The sequence below is a fragment of the Typopeltis vanoorti genome, chromosome 15, assembly GCF_054136105.1.
Source record: "Typopeltis vanoorti isolate ZY-2024b chromosome 15, IOZ_Tvanoo_1.0, whole genome shotgun sequence".
Taxonomy (NCBI): Eukaryota; Metazoa; Arthropoda; class Arachnida; order Uropygi; family Thelyphonidae; genus Typopeltis; species Typopeltis vanoorti.
The window spans coordinates 69785601-69802443 of NC_143563.1; the positions used below are offsets into that span (position 1 = coordinate 69785601).

The following is a 16843-nucleotide window of genomic DNA, read 5'->3' on the forward strand; positions in this document are numbered from 1 at the left end:
TGCAAAGATAAAAAAAATCAGAACTCCCTGGTGGACACAGGAAGTTAAAGAGGCAGTGAAGGAAAAGAAGAAAGCATATCAAAAGTTCCTGGCAAATAAGTCAGCTTTTACTCTTACAGAATACAGAGTCAAATGTAAGAAAGCTAAACAGTGTGTAAAACTAGCTAAACAAAAGTCATGGGAGGACTTTGGCAAGAATATAGAAAATAAATATCAAGAAGGTGGCAAAATATTCTGGAGGTTGTTGAAGAAGCTTAGGAATGGAAGAAAGAGTGCTGTAAAAGGAATTAGAGATGATAAAGGTGAAATGAAAACAGGAGAAAAAGATATCCTTGAAGTATGGAGTAATTACTTTGAAAAACTGCTAAATGAAACAAGCAGTGATGACAGCACAGTGATAAAAAACACTGACCAGGCATGCAGTCAGGAATACATATCCATACTTGAAGTAGAAAAAGCCATCAAAGGCTTGAAATGTGGAAAGGCAGCAGGAGTAGATGATATTCGACCAGAAATGCTGAAGTATGGTGGTATAAGAGTCTTAAAGTGGCTGCACTGCATAGTTCAGAAAGCCTGGACAGAGGGACGAATTCCCGATGATTGGAGTAGAGCTCTCATAGTACCCATATATAAAAAGGGAAATAAAACAATGCGAGAATTACAGAGGTATTTCCCTACTGAGTGTTCCTGGCAAGATCTATGCAAGTATACTTGAGAAACGGTTGAGAAGAATTGTGGAAGAAAAGCTTGGTGAAGAACAAGCTGGATTCAGGCCAAATAGGGGCTGTCAGGATCAGATCTTCACTTTACAACAAATAGTCGAGAAAGCATGGGAATATAACAAAGATCTGTATTTAAGTTTTGTCGATTTGGAAAAGGCATATGACAAGGTGCCAAGAGAGAAGCTATTCAATACGCTGCAGTTATATGGTGTCAATGGGGCATTATATCAAGCAATACTTAGTCTTTATTTGAGTTGTGAGTCAGCAGTTAGAATTGAAGGAAGTACAGGAAGATGGTTTAATGTTAAATCTGGTGTGAGACAAGGATGTACATTATCCCCTCTGTTATTCATTATCTATATGGATCACATTATGAAGGAATGTGGTATTAAACCTGATATCAAAATTGGAGATGTTAATGTCAGCTCTTTGCTTTATGCGGATGATGTTATACTTCTAAATAAATCCGCTACAAGTCTGCAAGATTCTCTGACTAAATTGAATAGCTGTTGTAATAGATATGGTATGAAGGTCAGCAATAAAAAGACAAAGACAATGAAAATAGGCAGAATCATTGAAAATGTCAACTGTGTTGCGAATGGAGAACCTGTGGAACAAGTAAAACATTTCAGCTACTTAGGCACAATTTTTACTGAAGATGGTAAACTAAATATAGAAATAGACAACAGAATCAGCAAAGCTGGTATCGTGGGAAGTCAATTGAATAAATTCATATGGAATAAGAAAGAAATTAGTCGGAACACTAAATTAGCTGTATACAAGACTGTGTTCAAACCAATTTTAACTTATGGATCTGAGAGCTGGGTCAGAAGTAAAACACTTGACCAAAGACTAGAGACCGCAGATATGAGAGTCCTGAGAAAGATTAGAGGCATGAACAGATGGCATCAATGGCAATATCATATTAAAAATGAGGATATTAGGAAAGAACTTGACATTGTCAGCATCCAGGAATGCGTTAGCAGAGCTAATCTCAGATGGTATGGTCACTTAAATAGAATGGGAGAGGAAAGATTAGCAAAACAAGTGTTCTCCGCCAGGTTGGCAGGAAAACGACCCAGAGGAAGACCAAGATATAGGTGGATTGATACGGTACAAAGTGCCTTAGACGATAGAAATATAAGATCTGATAATGTTGGAGTCTTGACAAGTAACAGACTGATTTGGAGGAAAATTGTAGATAGGAAGTTAGTAATGATTTAATTTTTTCATGTAGTACTGTCATATCCTGTACACCCCTTGAGGGTACATGGCAGGAATTTGATGATGATGATGATGAAATTACAGATCAATGACAAAAGGCTATTTGAATACAAGGTAGGAAATAATAGATTATTTAAAACAGTAAAAGCTGTGTGATGTTATAAATAGAACAATGCAAGCAGAAGTATTATATTTTTAAAAAAAAATTGTTAATGTCTGATTTGGATGAAACTTTCCTATATCTTTGATAGAGAGAGGAAGTCATTATGAATCAGGTTCATGATGGTGGAGCAAGGCTTCAACACACTTTAAACAATCATTCAAACTTTGGCAGCACTGATAGGGTAAGAAGCATGTTTCAGACCAGAAAATATTGTGGTCAGTATCAATTCCATACCATGCTAGGACAGATTTCTTATTAAATAATCTGAATATTAAATTAAATAAACAACCGTTTGAATTCTACCTTGTATTCAACTAGCCTTATGCCACTTGTGGAAAGCAAATATGTCAGCCATATCAAGCATTCAATAGGAAGGGTGATATTTGACCAGACCGTAAAATCCACTATCTAGTTAGTTTCCTCCAACTAAAAAGATGAGAGCAAGAACGCTAAAAGGTTGTACCAGAGCCCCCCCCCCCACCCTTTGGTGGAAATACACATCTCAAGGGTGAGAGACCGATGACCTGGAGAGGCAATATACTGCATATCACCCTGTAGCGGCCCAAAAGTATTTATTGCTATACTTATATATACACACATACACATTTTTTTCTTTTTTTTCTCCACTAACTTATTCATTCTGAAATTAGATTGTGAACATCTAATTTGAAATTAGATGTTCATTGGACATCCACAGATGCTTGGTGATGTGCCACACAAGTTCTTGCCATGTAGTCCTATTGTATGCTTTTCTGGAGGCTTCAACTCTCTGAAAATCAGTCACCCCACATGCACTATCCATCCATCTCATTGATCAATACCCCTTCCTCTATTTCCGGGAGCTTTACCTTCTCTTACTGTTCTGAGAAGTCCTCCTTCCATCCTTTAAATGTGTCCAAAAGTTCTTAAAATTCTACTGATCTTTTCATTCATTTTCTAAAACTCATTCATTTATGCACCTTTCAGTATATGATATCCTCAAGTCTTTTGTAATACCACATCTCAAAAGTAGCCATCCTTTTCTTATCTGACTTCTTTAGGTTCCAAGTCTCACATCTATAAATCACTACTGGAAAAAAAAGCCGCATCCAGAATCCTCAACTTTGTTCCTGTGGAGATAGATCTATTCTTCCAGATTTTAGACAGGTCTCTGACTGTTGTTCATTCCTAATCTTCTTCTGACATCTAATTAACAGCAATTCTTCACATTAAATAATTCTCTACATCATACCATTAATTCCACTATTCAAAAATGAAGTCCTTTTCTGATATTTCTGAGTGTAAGTGCATTATGCTGTCAGCTGTGTTCAGATAGCTAATCTGCTGTTTCTTTTCCTGAGAAATGTCTTGAATACATTCCAAGATCAGATAATATCATTAAAGTGAAGTTAAAATAGGGATATTTACTATCAACCTTTGGAATAATTTGAAAGAATCTACCTACAGTAAAAGATATTTTCTATCAATTTTGCTAAATATGCAACTAATACAAGTCACCACTGGCTATTTTCTAGGTGTGAGAAAAGTTAAAACTATGCTAGAAACAAAACAGACATACTATATATAATACACAAATCCCATGTTCTACTAATTTGGTAAACTACATTACATAACTTGCAGCATAATTTGAGCACTTGCAAAACAACTGGAAGAATGAGACATGAAACACTTAACAGGAAATAGGCTGGGTTCGTTTTTCTTCATGATGATAGGAGCTACACTTTTTTTTTTCAAGTGAAAGTGAGAGGTAGCAAGAGTTTTCTTTTTTTTTTTTTGACAAAGAACAAATGTAATTAAAAGACAAAAATACTGTGTCGTGGGAAATAATAGTTGTACAAGTGATGCAGAACAGATGATCATGTAGTACAGAGTAGCCTCCTGTGATGAGTTGCCAGAGGGTGTTAAGTAATAATAATAGCCAAGCGTATTTAATCAAGTATAAGTCATGCACTTTGGTATAAGGAGATCATAAGCTGCATACTATGTTGATGGAAATGAACTGCAGGAATATGATGAGGCCAGGGATTTGGGAGTAATTGAGGACAAGGAGTTGAAGTTTAGTAGGCATATCGCAAAAGTGGCCAAAACAACAACATCACATTAGTGGTTGTTGAAAAATACACTGATGAGCATGGATGGGTAGGTAATTATTTCCCTTTATAACACCATATATGCCTAACTTATTTTAATGATATTACAACATCAAACAAGCTAAATCATTAAAAAATGTTTATTAACCATGGCTTATATTTTGCTGAATTTCAAACCAGCATCGTGATCATGTAGTGTTGTAACCAAGCACCCAGCAAGCTCAGTCAGTAGTGCACAAAACTCTTAATCTCGGGGGTTGGGTGATTGGTTAAATTTTGATGGCCTCGTTGGCCAAGTGGGTATTGTATCTGCTCTCCAGCCAAAAAAAAGCTGCAGGTTTGAATCCTGCCATGGATGTTTGTGATTGTCTGTGAAAATACTACTGGTAGTGGTCGGCAGTAGATGGCATTGGTGTAGATGATGCAAGTAGTTGCTGTTCGTTGTAGTTGGTAGATTAAGTGGTGGAGACAGAGAGTTGTGAAGTGGGTGCCCTCCCTCGATGAGTCTTTGAACTCCCTGGAGGTGTCAGGTAATAATAATAATAATAGTATACCATTAAAATAAGTTATGAATAAAGTTCAACACCTCAACTTTTCTATAAGATTGAAGGACACATATGGCCTACTGCACAAAGATCTGGTCACCTGAATTTGATGGGGATGAAAAAGTGGAAGAGAAGATCCAGAGGCAAGTGACCAAGATTGTGGCAGATCTATGGAATGCTCCTTATCAGAATGAATTAAAGTCTGTGAGCTTCAAAAAAACAAGCTAACAGATGAAAAAGGGAGACATGAAATATGACAGAAACATAATCTATTAAAGGAATTTTACAAATTATTACTATACAGATATCTCCATGGAGTCAGAAGACTCATTGTGGGAGATCCATTTATTCACACACTAGTCATCATTCACACAATACCTCTCATACTTCTCCTTCAACTCATTCACTGATGAAGCACTCACAACCACTCTGGCAACCCATTCACCACCCTCAAGCAAAAAACCCAACTAAAATACCCTTGGTAACCACACTTTTATACAACTTCCACTTGTGACCCCTTGTTCTCTCCCTTCTTACCACATACTGAAAAGTCTTCAGTGTCAATCCTATAAAACCCCTTTAATAACTTAAATGCCTCTATCTTGCCTTCTCTTTCTCATCTATCAGCTAATTTTTAAAACCTACAGACCATGAATCTATTCTCATAAGGAGCATTCCACAGACCAGCCACAATCTTTGTCACTTGCCTCTGGATCCTCTCCACAACTTCATTACCACAGAATCTGGGAGTCCATATCTGTGTGCGGTAGTCCGGATGGCCTTATTAAAGCCTTATATATATATAGTAACAATAACCTCTCTATCCCTGCTTGTTAGTGTCAAATCATTTCCTTTATCATTGGTACTGAGCCCTGTGGTACACAACTGGTCACTTGCCTTCTCCTGGGCTTAACTCTTCCATAAACCACCTCTTTGATATCTGTCTATCAGTCACCTTCTAATCCAAATCACCAGATTAATATCCATTCCCATCTGCTCCAATTCATGCAGTAGAGTTCTATGTAGTATCTTGTCAAATACTTTTGCAAAGTCAAGTAATATCACTGAGTAGCCATTTCTCTTATCCAACTCCACTCGCTTGATTATAAAAAAAGCAAATGACTAAGGTAAGACCTATCCTTTACAAAACCATACCATCCCTTATAAAGTATCAGAAGCCTATCCACCTAGTCCTGAATTCTGTCTTTCACCAATTTCTCCAATACCTTAACCATCACTCCTGAGATGCTGATCAGCCCATAATATGCTAATTCTGTCTTAGCCTCCTTTATGCAATGGGACTACTTTGCCTTCTTTCATCTCCATTGGCAACTTCCCACTACTGAGGCTTAAATTAAACAGCTTGATCAGAGAAGGTGATAATTCCCTTGCACATTCTCGTAATACACGGGCCGATACACCACCTAATCCCATGGGTGTGTTTGTATTGAGGTTCTACAATATTTTAAGCACCACCATTTCTTCAACTTCCATTCTCCTATCAGTCAATGTCACCACCTAGATGGTACACTTTTGCAAAATGCTCACTCAGTAATTCAACTACTTCGTTTGGTTCTGTTATCTCCCCATCATCAGCACTTTTTAAAGTCATCCTTCCATGGTCATTTCTCCTTTAACTTACATGGCAAAAGAACTCCTCAGAGTTTTTGGCTTCATCAGCCAGCTTTCTCTCATAATGAGCTTTGGCCTTCCTTACCATATCAGTTGTCCTTTTTGCCTGAGCTTTATGCTGCTCATTGGCATGCTGATCAACCGCTTCTTTATAATTCCTCCACAACCTTTACTTTGTGTGCAACTCCTGCTTAATGAAGCTATTCATTCATCTAACTTCTACTTGATTTATCCTTTTGACTCTAGGTATACATTCAGATACTGCTTTCTTCAAACAACCCCCCCCCTTGACCACTTCCCATACACCAACATCTCTCTCCCCTTCAAATTCTTATGCCACTGCTCTGCTGAAAACTGTCTCCTCAGCTTATCATAATCACCTGCTTTGTAGTTCACATATATCCTTCTTAATAGAAAATTCTACATCATGTCTAGCAATCTCCCAGGTCAAGACTACATGATCACTTTCTCCAACAGAGGCAGCATAGCTAAATTGGTTAGCATTAAGTTCTCTGATACAATGATCAGATCCGTCACTCTTGAACCTCGTGTCCCCTCCATTACATGTTGCCTCAGGTAATTATCTCTCAGCAGCTGTATAAATTTTATTTTCTTCCCTACCTGTGATCATTCCTCCTCCACCCAATCTATGTTCCCAATAGTTGAAATTTTCTTTGACACTGAACTCTCTTTTTTTTTTTTTCTTTTTTTTTAATGTACAGCAGGAAGGGAAGAACAACTTCTGGGAATTGTAAAGTGTGTTTAGCAAATTTGTTAAGACTAGGTATTTTGCCTGCAGGATAGTGAATAGTGCCAAAGCTGGTTGTGAGCAGTTGCAGCTCGTGGCTTGAAATCGTGGGGGTGCTGCAACTTTCAAAATATACATACACACTGTAAGTACAGTGTATACATTTTTGGATAAAATATCAAAAGTATGGTAAAAATTTTTTTTAAAAAATTAAACATGAAAAAATATTGTTTTATTATCGATAAAATTATACAGTTTAGTATAATTCAAAATTACTTAAAAATAAAATCCTGGGAATTGCAATGTGTTTAGCAAATTTGTTAAGACTAGGTATTTTGCCTGCAGGATAGTGAATAGTTGAGAATCATTGATTTACAATTTTTGGACATTACAATTAAATCGTTAATTGTAATGTCCAAATATTTAGAGACGCAGTAAACACGATAAGCACTACGACAACTCTACTACTGGCATAAACTGCATATAAACAACAGTGGAACTGTGCAACAGACAGTGCTGCATTATGCTAATAGCTTGCATCTCACTATGATATGCATATGCTTGCACACCTAGTAATATGACACTGTGGTAAACACAATGCTGCTAGCGTCCTTTGCCCTCTTAAGTGCTACAAGATGGATTTTTATTATTTTTTATACAAAATAAGAGAATTGTATAAGATTGTTGATGATAAAATTAAATATTACAAGCAAATATAAATAAATTAATAAATATATTTATATATCAAGAAAAATTGAGGGTGCTGCAGTTCCATAGTGCCTATGCACGAGCCGCCCCTGGTTGTGAGTTCTTTATCAGGGAGATATATGATAAATATTATGTAAACAATGGTTGGAATGGGTCTCGTGTGATGAAGCTTTGATTCCATTGAGTTGCCTGAAAAGAAATGTCAAAGTAATAGGAGGTACAAAGCATGCAAAGGTAAACAATATGAAGATACACATCAAACTACAGGATAAGAGTTTATGAAAGGCTCAGGAAACAACTTGATGCACTTCTATGAAAAAAAAAGGAACTTGAAAGAAAAGAGAAAATTTTGCATGGGCAATACTTAAGAAATATTGGCCATAAGATCATTTGAAATGGTGTGTACATAAATCCAGGGCCATACTTATGCACAGGCACACGAGGCTCTAGCTGGGGGGGGGGGGGATTAGTGTCAATTTAAGGGCCACAAACAATTTAATTGAATTAAAAGTATAAATAATTAAAACTCAACATAAAAAAAAATTATGATTGTTTTCTGTTAAATTTCCTATATCACTATAATAAATATATATAGCTCAGAAAAAGGGTGTTGCTGCTTCAAGTTAATATCTAATAGACTATATGCCTTTTTTTTTAAAAAAAGAATGCAAATACCATTTATATTTATTTCATCCTCATCAATGCTTTCCGTGCCTACTGGCACATACGGCTGCAACGCTGATTTTTTATCTGCCCATCCTTCACAGCTGCTCTTGCTTCTCCCCAGCTTGCCTATCCTGTCGCATTCATTTCGGATTCCATCATTTTAACATCAAGGGTTCCAAAAGGCTTTCCTCTTGGTGTGTACGTTATCTACATCAGACCAGGCTAGATAACCGTCTTCTGGGATCTCACAAGTCACGTCTGTTGTCAGGAGCATTTGTTCATCCAGATTTGCAGTTTTCATAATCAATTATTTTTACAGGGAGGGGATGATTAGCCCTTCCAACCCCCTGAAGGGGGACCCGGCTATACCCCCAGGGACTGGATCTCCATTAATTGCCTCTTACGATACGCAGGAGTGTGGTTGGGGTATTCTACTGCCAATCCCAACACGAGGAATTTATATTTATTTACTTATATTTAGCATTTATTTAGATACCGTATCAAGATGCTAATTTATTCATTTATTTAAAGCTTAATTTAACTTGATTTTTCATTCATATATTTAAGGTAAATGTAGATTGCTTGAAATTTATTTTTTGCTAAATCTTATTGTTGAGAATCATTGATAATATCTTTCTTTCAATGTTTAAGAATTACTATATTGCCCTGTTCATGATTTTACTTGATGGTATATATAATTTTTAGAATTTATATTACTCTCATATACTGTAAATCTCCTTAAAACTTTGGGGCCTGAGGCACTAGTCTAGCACCTTGGGCCCTGGAAAGTGTAAGTACAGCCCTGCAAAAGGATAAATTGGTGTTAATGGATGAATAGGGAAATTAAGCAAGGAATATAGAAGATAAGATTATAAAGAAAATATAAAGTGCACGGGCAAAAAGAGTGACAAGTATAATAAGAAAGGGGATAGAGCATGATAAGACTAGAAAAACAGGCTAGGAAAAATATGAAAGATTTTCTGTTATGTACTTAAATAAGAAAAAAATGATTACAGAAGAATAACTCTGCTGGATCAAGATGATACAACCAATGCAGATGTTATGAAGCTATTCATGAGACATGCAAAAGAGGTGGAAGTCTTAGCTTTTAAGTAATCTTGATATGAATAAGGGATTCTGATAGGTGTTGTGAAGGAATATGCTATGTAATTGACATTTTCATTGACCTGGTGTTTAATGAGTCATGAGGATGGGATGATGCTGAGTAGAAAGATGACAAGATGCTTCCAATGCATGAAAGTGGAAGCAAAGCATATTTCAAATTACAGATGTATTTGCATTTCTGAAGTGGTTGTTAAGGCTTTGGAGAGACTAGTTAGGACTAGGACACACAAGATATAGAGGTCAATGTGGGTTCGTAAAAGCGAGACCTTGCTTTGGTAATCTACTTATATTTTATAACAAGGTGGCTATAATAATGGATGGGGTGATTCACATTCAATGAGAATTTCTGAATTCTGCGAAGCATTTAAGAGGCTATTGTTATTATAACCAGTGTCTCCATGATGTCAGAAGACTCATCATGAGAGATCCTAAATTGACACATTAGCCATTACTCACATAAATACCTATCACCTCTCCATGAACTCATTCATAGACAAAGCACTGACAACCATCTCTGGCAATGTAAATCCATCCATTCACCACCTCCAAGCAAAAAATCTAGTCCTAATACCCTTGTTAATCACATTCTTACGCAATTTTCAAGGGTTGACCCTCATTTCTCTCTCCCCACTGCACTGCACTGAAAAAATTCATCAGTGCCAATTCTATAAAATTCCTTTAATAACTTGCATGCTTCCATCATATCTCCTCTCTTATGTCTATCAGCTAGTCTAGTTTTTGGAGCCAAGAGACCTTCAGTCTTTTCTGATAGGAGCATTCCATAGACCTGCCACAATTCTTGTCACTTGCTTCTAGATTCTCTCCACCACTTCATTACCAAAGAATCCAAGTAATCATATCTGTGGGCAGAAGTCCAGATGTGGACTTATTAATGTCTTATAAAGTGAAATAATAACTTTCTTATCCCTAAATAATATCCATCTACTAGATTGATATGATGGATATTATTATATAATACATTTGTAATATAGCAAATGGGGATTTGATATTCAGATGACTAGATAAGAAACTCCACTGGAAACTGTATAGGAGTTTCAGTGGAATCCCACATGGTTCTATCCTGGGACTACTGCACTTAAATCCATGTGCTAATGATATTGCAAGTGGCATACAAGCAGATATTTTCAATTGTCTACAAGTGAGATGAAGTTCAAAGGACATACTGATGGACAAAACCAGTAAAAATAATACTAGTGTACTGGTACTTCACAGTTATCTGAATACACCAACTCTGTGGCAGACAAGTTCAGGATGCAAATTCACCAATAAATGTGAGATTTTGCATAGTGGACAGCAAGAGAGAGTTTCTCTCTTGCAAAAGTTCAAAGCACATGCAGCAAGTGATAAAAACCCAAAGAAATGCTACTATAGTAAGAACATCAACAGAGAAAAGGAAGTAATCATTCCACTGTACAAGGCTTTGTTTAAATCACATCTGGATGACTGTGCTGAGATTTGGTGGCAGATTTCTAAAAGAGAAGCAAACTCTGGAAAAGGTAAAAAGGCAGGTACAAACTGGGTTTATGAAATATTAACTATAATAATGGGTTGAAGATACTTAAATTGTAAAGTTTGATAAACAGGCAGAGGAAGGGTGATGTGACAGACATAAATTAAGAGGCACCTACCATATGGATATCTGTGATGTTTTTCCAAGGGGTTGAACAAGAGAAATGAATAGGGACAAGAAATCATTCTTGGTAAGTGTGATGTTATAAGAGTGAGGAATGACCTTTTTGTTTTGTTTTTTCATGGTGGCGAGTTACTACATCCATACATTATAGAAGAAGTGATAAGTACAGACACAATCAATTTAAGATAGGGTATGACAGCTATCTGTTAATTACTTCTTACTGTTACCTTCCTTGATGAATCTAGACTCCAGGTAGTTTTTAGATTATAATATACCAAAACAAATTATCCGAAATTAACTTCTTTAATAAATACTTCTTGCATGGCATGAAGTTAAAATTTATTAAAGCAAAAATTAAGTACTACCAAGAAGAAAAGGAACACTTTCATAACACATTTATTATTCAGGACACCCATGAAATCTCCATGAGGTCACAAGACAACACTCATTAAACTTATTAGCCATCCATGCTCTCACCACCCTATCAAGCAATGCAGTCCACAATCCAATCAACCTCCATGAGAGAGAGAGTGTGCGAGGAAAAAAAACTTCTCTCATCATTTCCATTTACAACTTCCAGAGATAGTTCTCTGTCCTTGATTCTTTCTCTTGTTCTAGCATATTTCATATGCTAGAACAAGAGAAAGAATATATCAATCCTATAACTACTTCTCAACAGTTTAAATATCTTAATTATATCTTTGTCATCTGTTAACCTCTACAATCTTCGTGCTCTCAATCCATCCTTATAACACTATACAGACATTTTTGTTATCTGTTCTGTTCCCTCTCCAAGGTTAATTTATTCCTTTCAAATCCCATTTTCCAGGTCTAAGCACCACAATCCAGGTGTGGTGTAATCAGGACTTAATACAATGGAATCGCCACTCTTATCTCTGCTGATCAACGTACTTTTCAGTCTTGCAGCAATTCACTGAGTTACCTTCACCACCTTTGCAACATTGAAATTTGTACTGATTGCTTCCACTAATGTAATTCTATAACCCTATACAACTTTCCATTGATGGACACCAGATTTCAAGTCATCTGTTGCATTAAACTAATATCTCCAATCATTTGCTCACTTCTCGAAATTCTCCTATTGGGCCACAACATTGGCCTATCACTAACAACCTTTCCAGCTTCACATTATCTTGATGCTACTTCCTCATACACAACTCAGATATCTATTAGACAGCTGCTCTCCAAACCAATTCACTAACCTGACATCCAAACCCATATGCTGCAACTTAAATATCAATTTACCATGTGGCACCCTGTCAAATGTCTTTGTAAAATTCATAAACAACATAGCAATATTTCTTTCCCTCATCAACCACTCTTGTAACTATTATAAAAAGTAGTCAGATTACTGAAACAAAGACACCCTTAAAAAATCCATGCTGACCTTCACATAACATTAGCTTGTCCAATTTGCTATATTCCAATTTCACTAATGTCTCCAAAATCTTAACTACAGAAGAAATATAAACTAGTCCATAGTTTGACATCTCCATTCAAGTTTATGCAATGACACTATCTTACCATCCTTTGGACCTTTTCTGTAACCAGACTTTCAATGACATACCAAATCAATTGAGCTGTCAATTCCTTAGCACATTCATATGACAAAATTCCATCCAGCCCACTGCCTTACTGATATCTAGACTCAGTAATCGCACTTCTAAACTTTCAACTCTCTCCAATCATCCAGTAATAAAACCTACTTTTACATGATGAAATATCCCAATAAAGCAAGCATTAAACAACCCTATTATCCAAATAAAAAAACTTCCTTTTCTGGATATTTTATTAGAAGTTAATGAAGAAAGTAAACTCTCCTTCTCAGTATATAGGAAGCCGACAAACACTGGAAGATTTCTAAATGCAACCTCACACCACCATCCTTCACAAAAAATAAGCTTAATTAAAACTCTTTTCGAGACAGAGCATACAATATCTCCAGCACACAAGAAAGATGTAATGAAGAACTAAAATACTTAACACAAATCCTCCAACAGAATGGATATGCTACAAAAACTATCAAGAGAATCCTTAAAATGCCTCCAGCTAACAACACAATAAAAAAGGATTACAAAAACGCAATCCCGTTTCCTTATATCAAAAATGTTACAGATAAGCTAGCCAAATTAATGAACAAACACAACATAAAAGTAGCCTTCCTTCCTATGGAAAAAATCTCAAGATTCCTACATCCACCAAAACCACCTCATCATCCTCTTAAAAAACCAGGAGTCTACAAAATCCATTGCTTTTGCGGGATTTGCTACGTAGGACAGACAGGAAGATCTGGAGAATTATACATGGCTGAACACCAAAAAGACGTACAATACAAAAGACAACAAAAAACGGGTCTTGCTTTCCATACCACTTCCACTGGACACGATGTACTCTGGCATAAAACGACGATGTCATACATAGAAAACAACAGTTATATAAGAAAATTTAAAGAAGCTGCTAATATGCTAAAAAACCCAACCCAATGCAATAAAAATCAAGGTTTAATTCTCCATCAAGTGTGGTCAGCTCTAATAAAAAATCTACCTCAATCTGAGCTCAGACTGTATGAACGAGAACAACACGTGACATCGTCCAGTATTGTTCAACTTCAATAATGTTATATATCTGCATTCTGTTATCTGAGTTTTATGAATAGCCAGACAATTATGATTTGCATTTATTAATTCTCTTGTTTAAACTTTAAGTTATGCTATTTATCCCCTGAAGATGTAAATCCTACGATTTATGAAACTTGTCGGGAACTATTATTTCAGCTTTTTATATAACTGAATAATAAAAAAATGTGGTGAAATCACCAAAATATATCTTTTGAACCCCACTATGTCATCTGCATTGTTCACCTAATTCTCATTTCCATCTAACAATATTTTTCCCTCTTCCTATATAAATTGACGGAGAGATATCAGAGAGTGGTTTACTCAGGAGTAGAGTCCACTAGACGGCCTGTGACTAGTGGTGTACCACAAGGGTCTGTTCTTGGACCACTGCTGTTTAATTTGTTCATAAATGATATAGGAAAGGATCTGAGAGGAACAGTTCATTTGTTTGCGGATGATGCGAAGTTGGGTAGGGCAATAGTGAATGCAGATGACGTCAAAATTTTGCAGGATGATTTGGATAGATTGGAGGTCTGGGCTAGGGAGAATGGATGTCAATTTAATGTGGCAAAATGTAAGGTTATGCATTTTGGGGTGAAAAGATGGGAGGCAGTTTACTGCATTGGTGGAACCGTGCTCCAGGAAATTGATGAGGCACGAGATTTAGGAGTGTTGGTGGATAAGGAATTGAAATTTAGGGGACACATTGCAAAAGTGGCCAAATCAGCTCATCAAATCACTTGGTTGCTGAAGAATACGTTGACAAGCAGAGACAAGCAGGTTATTGTTCCTCTGTATCGAGCCTTGATAAGACCTCATCTCGACTACTGTGCTCAGATTTGGTCACCTAGGTTTCTTCTTGATGGGGAGGAGGTGGAGAGGATCCAGAGGCGAGTGACCAAGATGATAGCAGGTCTGTGGAATGAACCGTATGAGAACAGGTTGAGGATTTGTGGGTTGCAAAAATTGGTTGATAGGCGGAGGAGGGGAGATATGATTGAGACATTCAAATTACTGAAGGGTTTCTATAAAATTAATTCAGAAGATATTTTTGAGAACAGGGCTGGTTGTGGGAGGACTAGGGGACATCCATGGAAACTGGGCAAAAGTGTGGTTAGTAAAGGTGTTAGAGCTGGGTTCTTTACTTTTAGAGTAGTGAATGAGTGGAATGCGCTCCCTGAGTCTGTGGTGGATGCTGTGACAGTGAATGAGTTTAAGGCGAGGTATGATAGATACTGTATGAATGTCGAATAGTTGTGATGAAAATGATTTGGGGCCTCCCTCGATGAGTCTAATGACTCCCTGGAGTTGCCCGTAATAATAATAATAATAATAATAATAAATCCTCTTCCTAATGGACACATGACAAAAGACATCTTCAAGATTTTCCTTAAATTGCAGGGTTAATTTCTTTTATTCCAATTTTTTTTTCCCCTTACCATACATCACATTTCTGGCCTGAGTCATATTCCTCATGCAAATGTTTTCCACTGCTCTCTTTATAATCTCTTTTTCACCTACAGTTACTATTTGATTTCATTAATTTATCCACTTTACACCAAAACATGTTATTTTTTTTCACTTGAAGCATACCATCTTACGACTGCTGCTAATAAATATTTCTTCACTAGTTCCCATTCACTACTGACATCTCTCATTTTCAATTCTTCTTCTTCTAACCAGGAACTATCCACCATAATCACATACTTATAATCCCACATGAATTTCTTTCTTCTTGATACTTTTTTTTTTGTGGTCTCAAAGATAAGACTACACATTCACTCTTTCCGAACAAGGATGACAACTCAGTTACAATGAGATCCTCTGATGATAAGACCAAATCCAAAACTCTTGAACCTTAGTTCCCTCAGTTACATGTTGCCCAGGACATTTGACCCTCAAGAATTCCTGAAATTCCATTCACCTACTACTATTATATACTGTTTCATCTTCTCAGTTTATATTACTGTAGTTAAAATCTCCCATAATGATTACTCGTTTTCTCTTGCTTTTTACCCTCTGTGATCTCTGCCATGGAGCAAAGTCCTGCTGTGCTGTCCTACCCACCTCCAATATCCGTAAAACCATTAGTATTATTTCCCTCTAAATCTTCCACTCGAAAAGGAGAATTCGTGATCTATTATTAATAATAACACTCTACCACGCCGTTGACCCTTCCAACAAGCAGAAATTTGCTATGCATTTCTACTTCTGTCAAGATATCATATTCTGAACTCACTCACATATCTCTGAACAATTTGATGCTAATTCGTCCTCTTTATGCCTGGCATTTGTATTAAAGGCATCAGTGTATTATTACTATTCCTATAAAGACATCATTCATTGCCCTAATAACTCCCACATGACAAGAAATTTTACGAAAACAAAGTAAATTACTATTCTGAAAAGTTATGATCGATTACCGTTTATGGCTTTCATATTCCGCAAATGGGATAAAATTTCCATTAAGAACCAGCTGTTGTCTTAATCTCTTTTGGATATCAAAAATACAATCCAAATTCTTTACATTTGATAACCCCCTCCGCCTTCCCATTTTCAAATAAAGTAACAAACATACAGTACACGTGAATCACGGCAATATTTAAAATAGTGCGAAAGCATAGGAAAATTTTGCACTAACGAAGGCCCTCTATAATTACGGAATATATACTAATACGCTCTGGAGAATCAATTATTATTATTATTATTATTATTATTATTATGAAGGAACATTGATGGAGTATGAAAACCCAAACTATCTACTCAATCCATCATAAATTTCCTTCAACCCATTAACAGACAAACGAGTGACTCTGGCAACCCATTCCACTCGTTCATAACTCTCCAAGCAAAAAATCTACACATCACACCACCACTAACCACGCCATAATTCAACTTCCAAGGATTATCTCTTGTTCTCGCCCCTC

The 16843-nt window shown here is 36.4% G+C and overlaps 1 protein-coding gene across 1 annotated transcript in view; it reads right to left on the bottom strand.

Annotated features, from left to right (window-relative positions):
• Positions 1 to 16519, bottom strand: part of Orc4 (origin recognition complex subunit 4) — a 150865-nt gene extending 134346 nt beyond the window's left edge. The window contains exon 1 of the mRNA XM_090405112.1: positions 16340 to 16519. Within this exon, the coding sequence (XP_090261238.1) occupies positions 16340 to 16470 (131 nt within the window). The 5' untranslated portion in view covers positions 16471 to 16519. The remainder of the gene's footprint in view (positions 1 to 16339) is intronic.
• Between the last annotated feature and the right edge of the window lie 324 nt (positions 16520 to 16843).